This window comes from Thamnophis sirtalis, unplaced genomic scaffold (genome assembly GCF_051295495.1).
Source record: "Thamnophis sirtalis isolate CommonGarterSnake01/CBP01778 unplaced genomic scaffold, rThaSir2_p1.2 scaffold_3, whole genome shotgun sequence".
Lineage (NCBI taxonomy): Eukaryota > Metazoa > Chordata > Lepidosauria > Squamata > Natricidae > Thamnophis > Thamnophis sirtalis.
In genome coordinates this window covers 33,428,917-33,450,148 of record NW_028261383.1, presented here as the reverse complement: position 1 = coordinate 33,450,148, position 21,232 = coordinate 33,428,917, and the positions used below count along the sequence as shown (strand labels likewise).

Genomic DNA, 21,232 nt, shown 5'->3' with positions numbered 1-21,232 from the left:
TCTTTTCCTTTCCTTTCTTCTTTCCCATTTCCTTTCCTTTTTCCTTTCCTTCTTTTCTATTTCCTTTCCTTTTTCCTTTCCTTTTCTTGTTTTCCATTTTCTTTCCTTTCCCTCCCCCTCTCTTCCTTCCTGGGGGTCTGAGGGAGAGGGAGGGGACCCTTTTCCTCCTTGCCCCCCTCCCAACATCTGCTCTGATGGCAATTATGGCCAAAAAAGTTCAGGTGCTTAGGCATGAAAATGTGCCGCTCGAACACTATAATTTTCCGCACACACTGAAAAAAAATTAGAGGGAACATTGATCCTTACCCTCTTTCATATATATTTTTTTTGCTATTGAAGGAAAAACCTGCAGAGGGAACCTTGTTCATAGCTAAATTTCAGAAAGAGGAGTTGGACTGGAGGTAGTGAGAGTGTGTGCTGCATTGCCAACAGTGAGACCAAGAGGTGGAACATGTGCATTGTCCTCTTTCTAGAGACCTGCATAGTTTTTTCTAGTGGTATTTACTCTGTTTCCCTGAAAACAAGACCTCCCTGGATAATAAGCCCAATTGGGCTTTTGAGTGCATGTGCTAAAATAAGCCCTCCCCTGAAAATATTTAAACACATGCACAGCTGGTTCCCGCCATTTCCTCTGGTTGCTTGCTGTGTAAACAAAATGAGGTAAGGAGGCAAGTTCAGAGGGGGGAAGGGAGAGGGGAACATGCCCGACAGACCCCACAGCCGCTCCCGCAACCCTAGCTGTGGCGCCCCTTCTGTCACACTAATGGCCACAAAAAAAGAGTGGCAGGCCCAGTAACATGCCTCGCGCCCCACTCCTTACTGCCATTTACTCCCGCAGCTGAGCGGTACTTTGATTGAAAAGCGTCCAGCTGACGAGTGTCTGTGTTGTGTTGCCACAGCAGCACAACGCAGCAGCAGCCATGAGGTGACCACGCTCGCTGCCTCCTGCACCTCAAAAATAATTAGACCTCCGTGAAAATAAGGCCAAGCACTAATTTCAGGGGTCAAAAGAAAATAAAGCCTTCTCTTATTTTAGGAGAAACACGGTATGTCTAAGGTGAAAACTCTTTATCTATGATAGGAGAGACGGATATTGAATTCCGAAACTCTCCAAGCAATGAGTGGGTGTTAAATCCAGGACCTTGAAATTCCACGTTTCATGTTGACACTGAAACGTTTTTTGTACAGATCAAACAGTTGAAAATTGTTCCATGATCTCAATGTCCATCACTTGTACGGTTGATCCACCTACAGAAGTACAAATTGTTTTCTGAAATACAGATGTGTGGTTAAATGAAAAACCCAACTGCCCACAGATTAAAAAATTCCTTCTTCTCTTTCCATGCCAAGTTCTATCCAAGCCTTTGCTGATAGACTTGGGAGTAAACAGGCATGGTTCAGCTTTGGCTGCTTATAGTCTATCTTCTCCTCTTCGTCACAATGGGAGGTAAGTCCCTAACAAAAATAGGGATATCGACAAGCTATTATTCCCACCCCCATAAACATTTCCTGAAGTCATTTATACCTGAAGCTCTTTCGGCTGAAAATTACCAATGGCCACTAATGGTCTAATGGAATAAAGCATAAAGCCTCGGAGTTGAGCACTCATCAGCAAAAACACGGTTGTTATTGCTGTTAGCAGGATAAGATGGAGGATCAATTAGGATCATTGGGAGAAAGTAAGTCTTTAAATTTCCCCTTTCTACTAAAGATTTAATATACCCAAGGACCCTTCCCACTTTGCTTCTAAAATTGTGATTTTGGCTACATTGCGGTGAGCCCTTATTTCTGGCATTTCAACCATGTCTTCCAATACTTTCCCCAGCCATGTGCTCATCTGTAACCAGTGGCTATTTTCGTGGAATTAGAGGGATCTCTTTTCTCAGAACAGAACAAGAAATCCTCTTTATCGTTTACGATGTCCTGTCATGTTTGTAATTAATGTGACTGAATCAGATTGCCGGGCTTTTCCAGGACAGGTAACATCTATGGACTAGGAACAATATCATGTTTCCCCCAAAATAAGATCCTGTACAAGGTCTTATTTTCTTTTGACCCCTGAAATAAGCGCTTGGCCTTATTTTCAGGGAGGTCTTATTATTTTTGAGGTGCAGGAGGTGGTGAGAATGGTCACCTCATCGCTGCTGCTGTGTTGCAATATTTTCAGGGAGGGCTTATTTTGGGGGAGGGCTTATTTTAGCACATGCGCTCAAAACCTCGATTGGGCTTATTATCCAGGGAGGTCTTATTTTCAGGGAAACAGGGTAATTAACCCAGCTGTGCTCAACATTAATAAGGTGTTTCATAGATTATATGCTTGCAGAGATGTTTAAACATTATTTGCCATTAATATTTGTTCTTCTTCAACTGTTTGTATTAGTAATATATAGATAGATTGATGAAGTGTATTGTTGGCAAACTCTGGAGTTCACTCTTGATGGGGCTCAAGGTTGACTCAGCCTTCCATCCTTCTGAGGCTGATAAAATGAGGACCCAGATTGTTGGGAACAATATGCAAATAATGCTGACATTGCAAGAGAGTGCTATGCAGCACTATGGGGCAGTATATAAGTCTAAATGTTATTGCTATTGTTATTGATAGTGGATTTCTATATCCCTACTAGAATAACCTAACTTTGTTGTAGTTTAGAAATAGAAAACTAGGAAACATGACATGACCTAAATATTGTACATGAAGAATGAATGAATGGGGGAGAAAAATCAAAGTGCAGAATAAACACATTTTAAAGGAGTTGTCGGCCTGTAGATTGATGGGTTTAAAACCCTACATGGCACAGGGTCAGGATACTTGTAGAACAGGGGTTCCTAACCTGTGGGCTGTGGTCCATTAGTGGTCCATGAGGGGTTTGCAAACAGGCTGTGGAAATGGCTGGTAAGCACGCACATCTTCACTTCCGTGACCAGCGGAGAGTGGTGGGTTTCAAATTTTTTTAGAACCTCTTCTGTAGGTGTGGCCTGATTTGTGGGAGTGGCTTGTCGGTCATGTGACTGGGTGGGAGTGGCTTTCCAGCCATGTGATTGGGTGGGTGTGGCTTGGCAGTCATGTGACTGAGTGGGAGTGGCTTGGCAGTCATGTGACTGGGTGAGTGTGGCCAACTTGTAAAATGTGGTCAAACTCACTTAACAACGCTCTTGCTTAGCAACCAAAATGTTGGCTCAGAAACTGGCATTTGAAGCACGCAAGTATTAAAGCTGTCAAGTTACAAGACCCTTGCACCCCTAACCCTTTAGAAAAAAAACTCAAGGGGTGTTCAAACTTGACAGCTTTAACACTTGTGGACTTCAACTCTCAGAATTCCTCCTCTCGCTCTTCATCTTGATGATGTGCGGACGGGCGGGGGGAGGGAGCTGGAACCGGTTCTAAACGGCACTGTAGATTTGTGGAACCTCTTCTATAGAAGAGGTTAGAACTGGCAGGGACCCACCGCTGCCAGCGGGTGAGTGTGCATTCTCCACGTAAGTGAGTGGCAGGCATGTGTGCATGGTGCTCATGCAAATGCAGCTGTGTGTGCATGTGCACACGCTTGCTAGCCACTCATGCAAAACCATCCCTTCTCCCCACCCCACCCCTTAACGGTCTGCAAAGCTGGAAACATTGTGGAACTCTGTTGCAGAATACAATATTTCTGTCTTTTTCCCAGTAGATACTTTGACCTGCCGAAACTGCATAGCCGTATGGCCTGTGGCTCCTTGCCTTCCGCTTAATAGCTTCTGCCTCACCTCTAAGGGGGTGTGTGGCCAACTGCAAGTCTTCGGAAGTAAGGATTCTTACTACATTCCTGTTACAGAGCTGGCTTTTCTAGGAGTAATGCAGGCAGTCCTTGACTTACAACCATTCATTTACAACCTTTATTGCCATGATGGTTAATTCAGTGGTGGGATTCAGCCAGTTCAGACCAGTTCAGGTGAACTGTTTGTTAAATTGCTGGCTGGCCCCACCCCTTCCTGCCCCGCCCCTTCCAGGAGTCCCCACATGCCCTGTTTTGATTCCCAGGGAGGTCTCCTAGGCCCCAAATGGTGGGGGGGGGGGTGGCACAGCCCCCCTGTGGCCTGTTTTTGCTCCCAGGAGGCTGCAGGGATGCCTACTAGGCCCAAAATGGAGCAAGGGGGGCCATCACTGCCCCCCCCCATGGCCCATTTTTGCTCACGGGGGTGCAGGAGGCTGAGTGCTGCTTGTCACACCCACCATGGCCATGCCCACCCAGCTGGTTATTAGGGCAGAGAACCGGTAGTTAAATTATTTGAATCCCACCACTGGGTTAATTGAATCACTGCAGTTCTTAAGAACACATCTGTAAACTGAAACTGGCCTCCCCATTGCCTTTGCTTGTCAGAAGGTTGCAAATAGCTATGCCGTCGTAACTTCGAATGGTCACAAAATGAACTGTTGTCAGTTGAGGATTACTTCTATTGAGACAAAAGGCTTTACAACAATGTAAGATGCATATTCCATGGGAAATTAGTAGGGGGAATTGAAATGTGATTCCTTTCTCTTTAAATGCAGATATGCGTCTGGAGAAGCTTATACTAACCTGTTTGGAGAATGAACCTAATAAATGTGGGAGTTATGGGGAAGATCCGAAGACCCATTTTCGATACAAATTGAGTTGCTGTTCCGATCATGATTCATGCAATTGGAAGCCTTTTATACGTCCATGGTAAACTTTTCTTTCTAGAGTTGTATTAATTAGTCCTCTTGAGTATGAAGAAGGATCCAAGGGTTTTTCTTGCGTGTTTATCGCACTGCAGGTTTTCCTGATCTCTCTAGTAATTTCTTGAGAATTTTGTGACTTTTCTGCCCATAAAAAGCTGCAGCAGCAAAAGCAATCTGTAGCATAGGGTAGTCAAATCACAAGATTTTTCTTTTCCCTGTTCTTTTTTTCTTTTCTTTTTTTTTAATTACAAGTTTCCAGTTTTAAAATTCTGGCCCTGTTATTTTCTTTCTGTTCACTGTTGAAGGGGAATTAATACTGAGCTGATCCTAAAGTGCTTCTTTAAAATATTTTTCATAGAAGTTAATTTATTTCCTTAGTGAAATGAGTAAACTAATAATAGTTATTCATGAGTGATCATATTCAAGCTTATACAGTGAATTACCTTTTGTTCTAGATAGCGCTGTTTGCTGGAAAGAGGTTAGATCAGAGGTGGGTTCCTCCCTATATGGTCTGGTATACCAGAGGAGGTGGTGAAAATCTGGCATATTGGATAGTAAAAATGGTGGCATGGCCCTGCCCCCGAATCTGTTCTCCCATCAGAAGCTTTTTTAAAAGAAGTTTTTCCCCTGCCAGTTCAGGCAAGGGGGGGGAAAGCTTTAAAAAGTAAGAAGGTGGGGGAGGGAGGAAGAAGGGAGGAAATTTACTTTTCTGCCGGGAGATTCAGCAAAGGAGAAAAACAAATGGTGTTGTTTTAAATCGGAACTTGGGCATGCCTGGCTGTGGAATTCTGGGAGTTAAAGTCTACAAGTCTTAAAGCTGCAAACTTTGGAGTCCTGCTTCAAATTGAAAAGCTGCTCAGGTTTGCAAAGTGACAGTCAGCAGTTATTTGGGGGGGGAGGTTGCTTCCCATAGAGGGAAGGGAGAAAGAAAAAAGGAAGGAAGGAAGGAAGGAAGGAAGGAAGGAAGGAAGGAAGGAAGAAAGAAAGAAAAACAGCACAGCAATTTAGGGCTAGAAGACTACTCATGGGTCACCTAGTTCAACCCCCTGCTGCAGCAGGAAACCTTACGTTGTCTGGATTATTTTGGTTCCTCTAACAGAGAGGAAAATTGCCAGAAAGGAGAAGGAGTTTACTAGGATAAGACTTCCATGCAGAGGAAGGGAGAGATAGTCCTTGACTTATGACTACAATTGAGCCCAAAATTTTGGTTGCTAAGCAAGAGCATTGTTAAGTGAGCTTCACCACATTTTACCCAATCCATGACATCTCCTGGTGAGTGACATCAAGTTGGCCACGTCCACCCAGTCACGTGGCACCCAAGCCACACCCAAAAATAGGCCATGCCCACAGAATAGGTAGTAAAAAGTTTTGAAACCCACCCCTGGGTCAGACAAGTCACTCTGGAAAAAGTGGCATTGCAGGACAGGTAGCCCTTGATTTATGACCACAAGTGCAGTGGTGCGATTCAAATAATTTAACAACCAGTTCTCTGCCCTAATGATTTCTTCCAATAACCAGTTCACCAAACTGCTCAGAATTGTACGAACTGGCCGAATCCCACCACTGCACAAGTGGGACCAACTGACTTATGACTGCAACTGCTTCTTTGTGACTTTTATTATTTATCAATGTATAAAATGCAAAGAAAAATAAAAATAGGAAATTAAGGGAAGGAAAAAGAAGGGAAGAAAGAAAAAGGCATTGACTTTTGACTCTTTTTAGCATAGTACAAGATAACAACATTACAACCTCAACTTTTTGCTTTTACTATGTAATTACCCATTTCTATAACAACAAATCTATCTAATCAGCATAAGCAAAGTCAAGGTTTCATTTTTTTCATTTCAACCGCAAAATTCTGCTTTATCTTTCTTGCTCTTGAAATAATATGTATTTTTATTTCCACTTAATAATCTTTATAAACTATCACCATTTATATTAACAACATTCACTGTATTCTTTCAGATTCTTTAACCTTAATGAGAAAAATACTTTTTTCCATCCATTTTAAAACACTTAAGTTTTTTTTAAAAAAAACATTTCTAAAATCTAAACATTCTAATACACCTTTTTTAAACATACATATATACATACTTTAAAGTTCACTTTCAGACCAATAAAATTCCAACTAACTCCAATTAACTCATTCAATTTAAATCACTCCCTCCAATTTACACTCATGGAATATTTTTTTCCCTTTTTTATACATCCTTTTTAAAACTCTAAAGTTTTACATCTTTTTTCTTTAAATTTCTTTTAACATCGATATTTTCAAATACACTTTCAATAATATTTTACAAACTTTAGGAATTACTTAAGCATTATGTATAAAGGAAAGAATATATTTTCAAACTTTAGATTAAGACTTTCTTTCAATTACAAATATCAGACCAATGAAAATCTATCCTAATTCCAATCATAAATGCAAGGATCAGTTGTAACCAGCTTTCTCAATGGTGTAACTTTGAACAGTCACTAAATGAATGATTGTAAGTTAAGGACTACTTGCGCTGCAACATAACCCACCCAATTTTGACCTTGCATCATGACATTCCACACACATCCGAAAGGGCCTGAGTTTGAAGTGCAACGTTTCAACACTTCTTTTGTCAAAGGAGTGCAACATCTCAGTCCTTGAAAAAAAGAAAAGCAAATTTCAGAGAAGGCCAAAGAACTGGGGAGGTTGAAATAGAAAACCATTTTGATGTTACTATCTTTTAAAGCAACATCTTTTTTTTTCTTGGCCCAGGAAATATTTCAAGAGCTCAGCAAATATGATACAAAAGGAAAACAAGAACAATGGAAAAATATTAACGACAGAGAAACCAACTCAAAACTCAGCTGGAAGCAGTGCTACAGGCACAAAGCTTGTATTTGTGCCAGAAATGGATCTGAAACATCAGCTTCCTGATTATTAATCAAAATATTTGATTAATAATTCTCAATGGATGAATCCTGGAGCAATCAATCCATCTATCAAACGAGATTGTGTTTTGCTATTCTAACTTCCATTCTTTGTGTTTTCTTTTAAAAAACACACAATGGATAGAAAAGTCACAATGGAAGAGTGTGTAATTCTCTTACTTCATTAAAAAAATGGGCAACTGAGGTAGACTCCTAATTTGTATATCTAAGGTACAGAAAACATCATTTAGTAGAACAATTAAGGTGTAAGAAACCGCTGGAAATCGCGCAGCACAGGCGCCGCCACGCCGGCAGAAGCTCCGTGAGTCCGTGACCGAGTGGAAGTTCTCTGCGCGAGCGGCGGCGGCTGTTTCACTCGCGCAGAGAACTTCCACTTGGTTCCGGAGCTTCTGCCGCCCGTGGCGGCGCAGCACAGGGGCTGGCTATGACGCGAGGAGGTGAAATGAACTCCGCAAAGGGGGAGAAGGAGGAGAGGAGAGCTGTCTCCTCCCCCCAGCGCCTCCCGATTCCCACCGTTACCAATCCATTCCATGATTACTCACCAGTGAGTAAGCGCAGCTGCAACCAAAACAAAAGACAAAATGAAATGGAGACTCGCGCAGGCGTGCTAAGCTAAGCGGAGTCCAGCCAATCAGTGAGCTGGTTGGGATGGAAAATTTTCAGCACGCGGCGTGCTGAAAATTTTCCATCCCAGCCAGCTCACTGATTGGCTGGAGTCCAGGCCAATCCAATCAGTGAGCAGCAGGCTGGGCTGGCTTAAATTTGTAGGATAGAACGGAATGATGAGCCAGCCCAGCGAGCTAGCAGCTGATGGACGGGGGAGCGAGGGAGCTGCGAGCGCCAAAAAAAGCTTGTTTTTTTAAGAACGGCGCGGGACACGGGAAAATTTATGAAAAGGCGTGCCTGTCCTGCCAAATGCAGGATGTCTGGTCACCCTAATCTAGCCAGCAGCCCCAGGAGACACCAAACCCCAGAGAAGAATTGGGGCCACCAAAGCTCCCACACCCACCCACCTTTGGGATGCAAGAGACGGCAAGGCTTGCAGCAAAGGGAATCTGGCCTCCTCCTTCTCCCCCACTCCTCTCTCAGCGCACCCTCCGAAATAACCCGCCCAACGTAAGCGTGCTCAACTGCAACAACAAGGCATGATTCGCTGCTCCCAGATCAGGAGGTGGGAGAATCAGTGTCTCCTTTGCATACAAAATGTTTTGCTTTTTAACTCTTGCTTAACTTTTAAAAGGCGAAAAATTCCTTATGGAAAGGAGGCCCCGAGTTCTCTGCCTCCTCCTATAATTAACACTAAGCAGACGCCAAGTCACTGTGGTAGCAACGACCTTGGCTTTAATTATTTAAAAAAAATTCTTTCCTTTTTCTGAGGAGACTGCTGAGGCCCCGCCTCCCTTGCCTCTAGTGACTGCACGTCCCTGGAGTAGAAAGGCCAAAACAAATTGGCCCATTTTTGTGAGTGACAAACAAGTCTTCAGTGCCAATGAGTGGTCTTCAAAATCCCCCACTCCCACAGAGCACATTGCAATGGTCCAGATGGAAGGTGGCCAATGTAGAAGTGAACATTGTGAGAATTTCCTGAAGTTATCTATGGAGGTTCTCAGTCATCTTGGTCATGGTTGTTCCAAAAGCAACTGGACCTTCTGATTTTTCTTTTAAGGTGTTTCACTTCTCAACCAAGAAGCTTCTTCAGTTCTAACTAAACACTTGGGAATGGAAGGGATTTATACTCTTCAAGCAACCAATCACTCAGACTCTGAGGGTCCTTGAAACTATCTAGATTCTAGGGACTATTCTGTGTCCTCAAAATCCCTGAATCAGAATGAAAATGAGTGCCCCCCCCCCACAAAAAAGCAGAAGGGACAATTTCCCAAAGGGCTTCTCTAAAAATATGTATAGGGAAGTAGAACTGATCCAAATACAGAGAAAATAAATTTACAGTCTTCCATTTATAGTAGTCATGTTTTTTGATAAATCCATTCCCTTATACCAGGGGCAGAGGTGGGTTCGGATCCCATCACAACTGGTATACTGTGACAGGGCCGGTTGTCCACCTCTGGCACATGCTCTGCGATGCTCCAGCTGCTTGGCAGAGGTCCCAGGTGCCATATGCTGTGTGCGCAAATGGCCAAGTTGGCTTAAATACAGTTAAGGAACATGGGTGGGTGGGCCCACCAAAACACCGTTCCAGTATGGTGGCCGCTGCTCCCAGCTCCAACTGGTACACCCGTACCGGGGTGTACCAGCCGTAACCTAACACTGCCGAGGGGCACCTGTTGGGCTGTAGTACCAAATAAAAATGTATTTTGAGGTTCCTTTTCATGCCTTCAAGTCAATGTGGATTCCTGACAACTATCTGGATTAGCCCCTGAAGTTTTCTTGGCATGGTTTTTTGGAAGTGGTTTGCCATTGCCTGATTCCTAGAGCTCAGAGAGGCTGAAAGGCCAAAGGCCACCCAATTGCCTTCGTGTGTAAGGTAGGACTAGAATTCATGGTCTCCTGGTTTCTAGCTTGATCCCTTAACCACTATACCAAACTGCCTCTTTTAAAAGAACTCCGCTGAATAAAAACACTACAGGAAAACTAGGAGGTGCAATGAGAGAGGAAAGTGAATTCCAGCTAGCTTAATCTTCCAGGAAACCTAATGTGGATTTCTAGTAAACTGTGCTGAAGTGTTGGAGAGGTGGAAAATAAACACCCATGCAGAAAATTGTAATGTTTCCAGAGAAAATTTAGCTAGAAAAGAAATCACTAGCGGGAATTAGAAAACTGTTTCTTTTCTCTTTTTTAAGTATGGAGTTTGTTTGTGTATTGGGGGGGGTCCTTGATGTTCTCTGAGCTTGGTTGTTTTCTTGCAGACATTTCATTGCCCAACTAGATAACATCATCAGTGCTAGAGTGTGACAGTGAAACAGCTCTGATGAGGTTACCTAGTTGGGTAATGAAACGTCTGCAAGAAAATAACCAAGCTCAGAGAGCACCAAGGACTCCACAGCTACAATCCTATTCTTTTCTACCCTATGTATGAAATATTGAATAGGAAAATAAAGGCCATTTTTTATTTTTAAAATAAAAATATTTTTAATATTACATATTAATACATCTTTCCTTAATTTTGTATCAGTCAGGTAGCATGAGTGCATTATCTATCTGGAAATAGAAATGACATTTGCATCTGCCCAGGGACTTTCTGACATGAACACACAGAAAAAGGCAAATTCTTAACACACAACCACAGCCAAATATCATTCTATATTCTATTACAGAGTTAAGCTATTACAGAGATCCTTTTTGCAGCAGTCGATTTTCACATAGAAGCCATATCTGCTTCTCCTTCCTCGATCACAGTCTTCATCAGTACCAGTACAACCCGCCTTTGAGAACATCAGCATGTTTTCTGCAAAAAGACAGCAAGATAAAAAGAGAGAGAAGAGAAGATGTCATTGAGAACTGTTTGGATGTTTTCAGAATTTGTATTAAGGACATTGTGGCATCTGCAAGCGCAGAATTTATTGGAATCATGGATCAAAGGATTGTAATACAACCAAGATTATAGAAGCTAATGAGTGGTCAAATTCATTTTTTTAACTACTGGTTCTGTGGGCGTGGCTTGGTGGGTGTGGCAGGGGAAGGATACTGCATAATCCCCATTCCCACTCTACTCTGGGGCCAGCCAGAGGTGGCATTTGTTGGTTCTCCGAACTACTCACAATTTCTGCTACAAGTTCTCCAGAACTGTCAGAACCTGATGAATTTCACCCCTGAAGTTAATACCGTACAAGAAATCTATGCAAAAATAAGCATGCAATTAAAATACCAGAGAACCCCAAAGATAGTTCTCCCTAACAGGGATTGAATATATACTATATTCTATAGTATGTGTATGTATGTATGTATGTATGTATGTATGTATGTATGTATGTGTGTATGTGTATGTGTATGTGTGTGTGTGTATGTATGTATGTATGTATGTATGTATGTATGTATGTATGTATGTATGTATGTATATATATATATATATATATATATATATATATATATATATATATATATATATATATATATATATATATATATATATATATATATATATATGTTGCATTTGTGCTGATAAATAAATAAAGCACAAATGCAACACAAATGTAACGAAGGCAACAGTAAAAATAATGGCTTTCTGTCTGGATGGTCTCTTGGGATGAGCCAATAGACAGAGAAAGGAAGCAGTATGCTTCCTCCCATATTTGGGCATACCAAGGGTTGTGACACAAAACACACACACACACACACACACACACACACACACACAAAGTGTCTAACTTAGAGTACAGATAGTCCTCCTCTTACAACAGATTGCTTAGTGACTGTTCAAACTTGCAATGGCACTGAAGAAACTGACATGATCATTTTTCACTCATGTGATTAATAACTGACTTGCATTTATGACGGTTGCAGTGTCCCGGGGTCACATGATCCCCTCTTGTGACCTTCTAACCAGCAAAGCTCAAATGGGGAAGCCAGATTCACTTAACAACTGTGTTCCTAATTTAACAACTGAAGTGATTCACTCAACAAACGGGGCAAGAAAAGTTGTAAAATGAGGCAAAACTCACTGGTTCAACTCAACTCAACTCACTTCAGTGATTGATTCACTTTGCTGAGTCATAAATCTATTTAGCCGGGTTGTCTATTCCTGATCTGCTAAAACCAACTGGATAAATTGCATCCTCATAGGTACATCTTCTCTCTCTCTCTCTCTCTCTCTCTCTCTCTCTCTCTCTCTCTCTCTCTCTCTCTCTCTCTCCCTCCCTCCCTCCCTCCCTCCCTCTCTCTCTCTCTCTCTCTCTCTCTCTCACACACACACACACACCATAAATACAGGTAATCCTTGACTTCCAACCACAATTGGGACCAGAATTGCTAAGCAAGACAATTGTTAAGTGAATCATGCCCAATATATGACCTTTTTTGCCATGGTTGTTAAGTGAATTACAGCCGCTAAACAAATCCAGTTTCTCCTCATTGACTTTGCATGTCAGAAGATGGCTGGGAAGGTCTCAAATGGCGATGGCGTGAATCTGAGATACTGCCACTCTCATAGATACATTGCCGGTTGCCAAGTGGCCAAATTTTGGTCATGTGACTGTGGGGATGCTGCAACAGTCATAAGTGTGAGGACCGGTCAAAAGTCACCTTTTAATGCTGTTGTAACTTTCAATGGTCAGCCAAGGAATGGTTGTAACTTGAAGACTAAATCAAGCAGCTACACTGCTATGATGCCTCGTGAAGCAAGAGCATTGAGTGTTCTAATAAAAATATTTTGACAGGAAGAGCCAACGTCATGCAAGCTTTGAACTCAGCTCCTGGCTAAGATGGAGACTTAATACAGGTAGTCCTCAACTTACAACAGTCTGTTTAGGGACTGTTCAAAGTTACAATGGCACTGAAAAAAGTGATGTGTGACCATTTTTCACGCTTATGACCGTTGCAGCATTCCCCCATGATCATGTGATTTACATTCGGATGCTTGGCAACTGGTTCATATTTCCGACAATTGGAGTATCCCAGGGTCACAGGGGTCTCCTTTTGTAACCTTCTGACAAGCCAAGTCAATGGAGAAGCCAGATTCACTTAACAGCCTTCTTACTATTTTAACAACTGCTGTGATTCTCTTAACAAACATGGCAAGAAAAGTTGTAAAATGCGGCAAAACTCACTTAACAAATCTTTCACTTAGCAACATAAATTTGGGGCTCTTTTGTGATCATAAGTGTCAGGCCTGCAGCCATCTTTTCTTTTGGATTGTGAGTGTGGGGGCAAGATCTTGAACTTTCAACTACCATATTTTTCGTAGTATAAGACGCACTTTTTTCCCTCAAAAAAGAGGGTGAAAATCTGGGTGTGTCTTATATACTGAATACAGCATTTTTGGCCTCCCAAAACCCCACCTCCTTTGCAAAAATGGCCATGCATAGCCTTTAGGAGGCTTCCAGAGTGTTCCTGGGGTGAAAAACAGGCCATTTTTTGCTTGGTTTTGGCCCCCCAGCCCCCAGGAGCACTCTACAAGCCTCCTAAAGGCTATGCATGCCCCTTTTTTTGACAAAAAACAGGCCATTTTGGGGAGATCTACAGAGTGTAAAAACTTTTTTTTTTAAATTGCCTTTTCAAAATCTTGGTGTGTTTTATACTCTGGTGCGTCTTATACTCAAAAAAATACGGTAGGTGGGGAAAACCTGGAAGCTTTCAGATTTGGGTTTTCCCAGATGTGCCAACATGGGACATCTTAATAAATTAGAACTTTGAGCAATACTTTGCCTTGGAGTCCGATTTACTTTTGGATGCTATTTGGAACCCTGATATTAAGTTGAGGAATACCTGTAATTGCAAATCTCATATTATCCCTGTTAGCTTTAGAGGATTTTAAAAAAATGGAATACAAATTTATTTAATTGGTAGGAAGAAATTTGATATATTTCTCCTTAAACTAAGTCTTAAACTTTGGAATACTTCCAGTGGCTTCAGAAGTTGATTGTGAGAAAAGAAACACCTTCATCTTTGAAATCTTTAAAGGATCTACTTGGCAAAACTGATCTTATTTTTAAAGTCAAGAAGCAAAAGTTATTTTGTCTCTTGCCAACATTCATGATACCCTACAGCAGGGCTCCCCAACACCTGGTCTGTGGACTGGTACCGGGCCACAGCATTCCAGAAAGTGAGCTGCACAAAGAAGCGAAGTCCCATCCACAGGATGCAGGCAGCATACAAAACCACACTCCCACAAGTCCACAGAACTGGTCCCTGGTGCCGAAAAAGATTGGGGCCGCTGCCCTATAGCAATAACATTGCTATAGCATTTAGACGTATACACCATTTCACAGTGCTTTACAGCCCTCTCTAAGCTGTCGACAAATATCAGCTTCTTGCCCCCAATAATCTGGGTCCTCATTTTACCCACCTCGGAAGGATGGAAGGCTGAAACAACCCTGAGCCTGGTGAGATTTGAACTGCCAAATTGCAGGCAGCCGCTGTAGTCTGCAGTACTGCACTCTAACCATTGCACCACCATTGCTCATATGAAAGTTTTCCCTCATTCTATTTATGCTTCGAATGATTGATTGATTATGTGCCACAAAATCGTGTTTGACTCCTCATGACCACATAGATTTTATTTGAGGCAATATGTCCCCAATCTGGTCTTTCAAGTCAATTATTACGTTAGCTGAGTCTATCCCTCTTTCTTTTCTTCCTACGCTTTCCAGCCTTTTCCAGAGAGCTGTGTCATCCCGTAATGTGTCCAAAATATAATAATTTGAGCCTGGTCACTTTTGCCTTGAGTGAGAAATCTGGGTTGATTTGTATGATGATCTGTTTGTTTGTTTTCTTGGATGTCCATCCATGGTACTTTCCAGAGTCTTCTCCAACACCAAAGTTCAGAGGTGTCAATTCCCAGCCTGCTTCTTCCAAGTCTAACTTTCACTTCACACGGAACACCATTCCTTGCACTATTCTGATCTTTGTAGGCAGAGGCACATCATGGCATTTAAATGTCTTTTCCAAACCCTGCATGGCTGCTCCTTCAAATTAGTCTGTAGTGTATTTCTTGATGCTTCTTGCTCTACTGTTGATAGTTGTGAACCTAAAAGGCAGAAGCTACCCTTCACTTCAATATGTTCATTGGGCAGTGTGATGAGTACTGTAGAAATGTAATAAATTTCCAGTTCTGGTTGTGGTACTAGTTGTTATTAATTTGGTCACTGCAGTTCTTAAATCAATCTGATTTCCCCATTTACTTTGCTTGTCAGAAGGTTGCAAAAGACACTGCAACGCCTCATAAATATGGATCAATTGCCAAGCATCCAAATTTTGATCATGTGACCATGGGTTAGGAATAACGGTTGGGTTGGCAATATATAAATCATATAGCAATGCTGCTCCTGTTTCTTTAAATCATACTGTAAAATGTGATTGGTTGCTGTTTTCCTCAATCGGCCATAAGAGGGAGCCAGAATGACTGTTAGTTCTCTTTTCGTTAGATGCTGGACTGATCTGAGTGTTTTGGAAGCTGGCTGTTAGAAAATGCTGTGAGCTATTGTAAGTTTTGCAACTGCTAGCAAACTTTGAGTACTGAACTGATTATATGATACTGGACTATGTTATTAGGATTATCCCTTAACTGAAAGACATTGATGACTGATTGTCTTATCCGTGTATGACTTGGACTGTTTGATGGACTCTGATACCTCTATTTCCACGAAAGTAAAAGCTTATTTAAACTGCAGTGTCTCTGTATGCTGGTTTGTATGTTCTCCAACACAACTCTCACAACGCTTCACTGAACGTACTCGCTCTCCCAATGGGAAGCTTACCTAACAATGGGGATGCTCAAGAGTGGGATTCAAAGATTTCTCTCTCCTGGAGGATGGAAAGGAGAGAAAGAGGAGGAGAGAGGGTAGGAAGGGGAAGAGGAAGAGCAGGAGTAGGAGAAAGGTATAGGAAGAAGGAAGGGAAAGGAGAGGAGGAAGGAAGAAAGTAGAGAAGGGAGGGAGGGAGAAAAGAAAGGGAAAATAAGGTGGTGTTATAACAGGAGGAAGGGATGGTAAACAAAGCAACCCAAACTGTATATTATAACCTATTAAATGAAATAATAAATGTATAAGAATGATAAATGTTAAAACACCTGTAACCAAACGACATGCTGTATGTGATGATGGGTTTTTTTTGTGTTTTTGTTTTTTCATGTTGTGAGTATGTGTTGTCTATGTAATAATAAAAATATTTTTTTATTAAAAAATTTTTCTCTCTCTCCGGTTGCTGGGTGGGTGTAGCTATGGTAGATGTGGCCTACTTGGCTGCCTGCACCGGGCGGGGGGATGGCATTTTCACCCTCTCCAGGCTCTGGGGCCTTTCCTCAAGCCACTGAGAGGGTGAAAATGGTCTTCCCTGGCTCCGGAGGGCCTCTGGAGGCAGGAAACGAAGCCGTTTCTGGATTTCTGGAACTTCCAGGAGGCCCATTTTTCGCTTCCAAGAGCCTCTGCACAGGCCCTGCACTTACCTGGCATCCAAAATGGGCCAAATGGAGATTACTGGGCGGGGAGGGCTGGGGTGGGTGGGGCCAGCCAGTCTTTGCAACTACCAGTTCAGTGAATCAGATGTAATCCTGTTTATCCGAACTGGTCTGAACCAGCTGAATCTCACCCCTAGGGATGCTGCAATAGTCATAAATGGGTGAAATAGTCATAAGTTGCTTTTTTCAGTGCTCTTGTACTATTTAACAGTCACTAAACAAACTGTTGTAAGTCAAGGACTACCTGTATAACTGTAAATTATTCCAGTGCAGGATTGAAAACAGTCAACAGGATTGAAAACAGTCAAGTAAAACCCAGCATTTAATAGTGAGTGCCATACCAGGTGCACGAATCATACAAGTGGCAAGAAAATAAGGGCAGTCAGGCATAACACAGGTTATGTAGACAGTAAACACAGGGCAGTGGTGGGATTCAAATAATTTAACAACCGGTTCTCTGTCCTAATGACCAGGTGGGTAGGCAGGGCATAGTGGTCATGTGACCATGTGGGTGTGGCCAACTCAACATCACTCAGGTGGTTGGACACTTTGCCTTAGCTGTTACAATGTGATAAGGGTTAACTGGAGAGGCAGTTTCTGTAAGCAGGGCAATAAAGATTAGGCTAGAAACAACACCAGAATGTTTCCTTCCTGCCTTCCTTACAGGATTAGCCCTGTAAAGTAGAAAAAACAAAATGAGATTTCTTCCAACAACCGGTTCTCTGAACCTCTTAGAAAGTTAAGAAACGGTTCTCCCAAATAGATGCAAACTGGCTGAATCCCACCACTGACACAGGGTCAATCAAAATGGACTCAAATGTCTATACACCAATGCACAGAGTAAGAGGAATAAACAGGGTGAATTAGAAATTCAAATAAAAGAGGGCAGATACGATGTTGTTGCCATTACAGAAACTTGGTGGGGTGAAACCCACAAATGGAACATGCAGCTAGGATTTAAATTATTTAAAAAAAATAGACCAAATAAAAGAGGAGGTGGAGTTGCACTATTTATAAGAAATAACTACATATCTACAGAAATAGAGCACAACAATGATGAGAACTATTTTGAATGCATTTGGGTTAATATTAAAGGTTGGGGGTGGGAAATGACATTGCCATAGGTCTATACTACAGGCCACCCAACCAAGCAGAGGAAGTAGATGAAATTTTTGCTAGTCAGCTAACTAAGATATGTAGGAAGCACACCACAATAGTAATTACCCTGACATCAATTGGGAAACAAACTCTGCATCAAGTGGAAGATCCAACAGGTTCCTAACGAACCTAGCAGACAACTTTGTTTCCCAAAAAGTAGAGAAGGGAACAAGGGGATCGGCCATATTAGATTTAATTCTCACTAACAGAGAGGAAATGATAGAAGGTGTTGAAAGTCACAGGAACCCTGGGGGCAAGTGACCATGCAATGTTGGAATTCAACATTATGCAAACACAAATAGTAGAACAAAGTCAAACTAGAGTCTTAGATTTTAAGAGACCTAATTTCAATAAACTTAGAGAGAGCTTGGGAAGAATTCCATCGATGAGAATCCTCAAGGGGAAAACAACTCAAGAAGCTTGGGAAAATTTTGAAAAATGAGATTACAAAAGGTCAGTCTAGCATAATACCAATGAAGAAGAAAAATAACAGCTCCCAAAAGAAACCAGCATGGCTGCATAAAGAACTCTCTGACAAATTGAAAGACAAAAAAGTTAAGTATAAAAAGTGGAAAGAGGGGGACATAACTAAGGCAGAATATCAGCAAATAGCCTGAGCCTGTAAAGATGAAGTAAGGAAAGCTAAGGCTCACAATGAAAAAAGGCTTACCACAAAAGCTTCTTCCAACATGTTAAAAACAAGAAAAAGGTTAAGGAAACAATTGGTCCATTGCTATGAGAAAGTGGCAAGAAGGTGACAAGCAACAAGGAGAAAGCAGAACTATTTAACTCATTTTTTGCATCTCTCTTTACACAAAGGGATAAAACAGTCCAACCTATCAAAAACAGCACCACAAAAATCAGATTAGGAACACAAATTGAAATACGGAAGAAAATGGTAAGTGAGCACCTGTCAATCTGTTCAAATCACCAGGACCCGATAGATTACACCCCAGGGTTCTGAAGGAACTGGCAGATGAGATCTCAGAACCACTGAGCTATATCTTTCAGAGATCCTGAAGCATCGGGGAACTGCCAGAGGACTGGAAAAGAGCTGATGTGGTTCCCATCTTCAAAAAAAGGGAAAAAATAGATCCAGGAAACTATAGACTTATCAGCCTGACCTCAATACCAGGAAAGATTCTGGAAAAGATAATCAAGCAACGAATTAGCAAACACCTAGAAGTAAACAAAGTAATAGTCAAAAGCCAACATGGGTTTGTCAAAAACAGATCATGCCAGACTAATCTTATTGCATTCTTTGACAAAGTGACAAAATTAGTGGACCAGAGGAATGCTGTCGATATAGTTTACTTGGACTTCAGTAAGGTATTTGATAAGGTAGACCATAACCTACTACTAGATAAAGTAGAAGAATGTGGGTTAGACAGCATCACCACCAGATGGATTCGTAACTGGCTGACCAACCACACTCAACATGTAGTCCTCAATGGAACTGCATCTTCATGGAGGAAAGTATGCAGTGGAGTACCCCAAGGCTCTGTTTTAGGCCCAGTACTCTTCAACATCTTCATCAATGATTTGGGTGAGGGAATAAACGGGGAACTCATCAAATTTGCAGGTGACACTAAGCTGGCAGGAATAGCCAACACACCAGAAGACAGGCTTAAGATACAGAAGGATCTTGACAAACTTGAACATTGGGCACTATGTAATAAAATGAAATTCAATGGTGAAAAGAGTAAGGTTCTACATTTAGGTAAGAAAAATGAAATACACAGATACAGTATAGGTGGTACTTTGCTCAACAGTAGTAACTGTGAGAGGATCTTGGAATCCTAGTGGACAACCATTTAAATATGAGCCAGCAGTGTGCAGTAGCTGCCAAAAAAGCCAACACAGTTCTAGGCTACATAAACAGAGGGATAGAATCAATATTACGTGAAATGTTAATACCACTTTATAATGCCTTGGTAAGGCCACACTTGGAATACTGCATTCACATTTGGTCACCACGATGTAGAAAAGCTGTGGAGACTCTAGAAAGAGTGCAGAGAAGAGCAACAAAGATGACTAGGGGACTGGAGGCTAAAACATATGAAGAACGGTTGCAGGAACTGGGTATGTCTAGTTTAATGAAAAGAAGGACTAGGGGAGACATGATAGCAGTCTTCCAATATCTCAGGGGTTGCCACAAAGAAGAGGGAGTCAAACTATTCTCCAAGGCATCTGAGGGTAGAACAAGAAGCAATGGGTGGAAATTAATCAAGGAGAGAAGCAACTTAGAACTGAGGAGAAATTTCCTGACAGTTAGAACAATTAATCAGTGGAACAACCTGCCTCCAGAAGTTGTGAATGCCCCAACACTGGAAGTCTTTAAGAAGATGTTGTATAGCCATTTGTCTGAAATGGTATAGGGTTTCCTGTCTAGGCAGGGTGTTGGACTAGAAGACCTCCAAAGTCCCTTCCAACTCTGCTATTGTACTGCATTGTATTATTGTAATATGGTCATGCAAACAGTTTAGTAATCTGAAAACGAAAAGGATACCCAGGGGAGATATTTTTTAAAAGGCCAGTCATCAAAGAAAGGTATGTAGAGATAAGTGATAGAAAGCCTAAAACAAACAATAACAATGGATGCCAAATGAAGCAAAACATTTTCAAATATGTTCTGACACATATGTATTGATTCATACCCAAGGCACCATTTCTAGTTGTACTCAGCATCCTTGATCATTATTATTCTTTACACTGTTGTAGGGGTGGGGAAATGATGGCCCCTTTATGACTTGGGTGGGCTCAGGAATTCTGGGAATCGAAGTCCACAAGTCATAAAAGGTGCCATAGTTCCTCCCCCCTGCCCTATTGGAGCACTGCTATTCTACAAGATTTCAACTTACTGTGAACAACTTGGACTTTTATGCACTGCTGTTCCTTCTCTGGAAAGCAGATAGTGGCTTTCCTATGACAGCTTTTCCCAGGATTCTTCCGAGAACAATAGTGGCACATCAAACTATATGCTGCAGAAGCAGAAAGACAAAACTCAGATGGTTTGGTGGTTATAAACTGCTGTGTATGAAGGGACCATATTTTTATTTATTTTTGGAATATTATTGCATGCATTGGCCAAATGGGTGTTCTGATGGTGCCCACAAACTCTCCAGAATTACAGTTTACATCAGGTGTGTCCAAGAACCCTCAAGAAATGTGCACTTTCAATTCAAAATAGAGCTGGAAGGGACTTGGAAGTCTTCTAATCCAGGCCCCTGCTCAATTAGGAGATGCTATACCCTATAAGTGACCATCCAGTCTCTTCTTAAAAACCTCTGGCGATGAAGTACCCACAACTTTTGAAGGCAAGCTGTTCCACTGGTTAATTGTTCTCACTGTTAGGAAGTCTCTCCTTAATTCCAGGTTGCTTCCCTCCTTGATTAGTTTCTATCCAT

General features: G+C 41.7%; 1 protein-coding gene across 1 annotated transcript; it reads left to right on the top strand.

The window, feature by feature from the left end:
- Nucleotides 1-1,520: 1,520 nt before the first annotated feature.
- Nucleotides 1,521-7,766, top strand: LOC148047878 (uncharacterized). Its single transcript, XM_087707797.1, has 4 exons — nucleotides 1,521-1,679; nucleotides 3,663-3,779; nucleotides 4,526-4,679; nucleotides 7,425-7,766. Exons 1-4 carry the CDS (start codon nucleotides 1,649-1,651, stop codon nucleotides 7,591-7,593), a joined length of 471 nt encoding a protein of 156 aa, XP_087563923.1. The 5' UTR covers nucleotides 1,521-1,648; the 3' UTR covers nucleotides 7,594-7,766.
- Nucleotides 7,767-21,232: the final 13,466 nt, after the last annotated feature.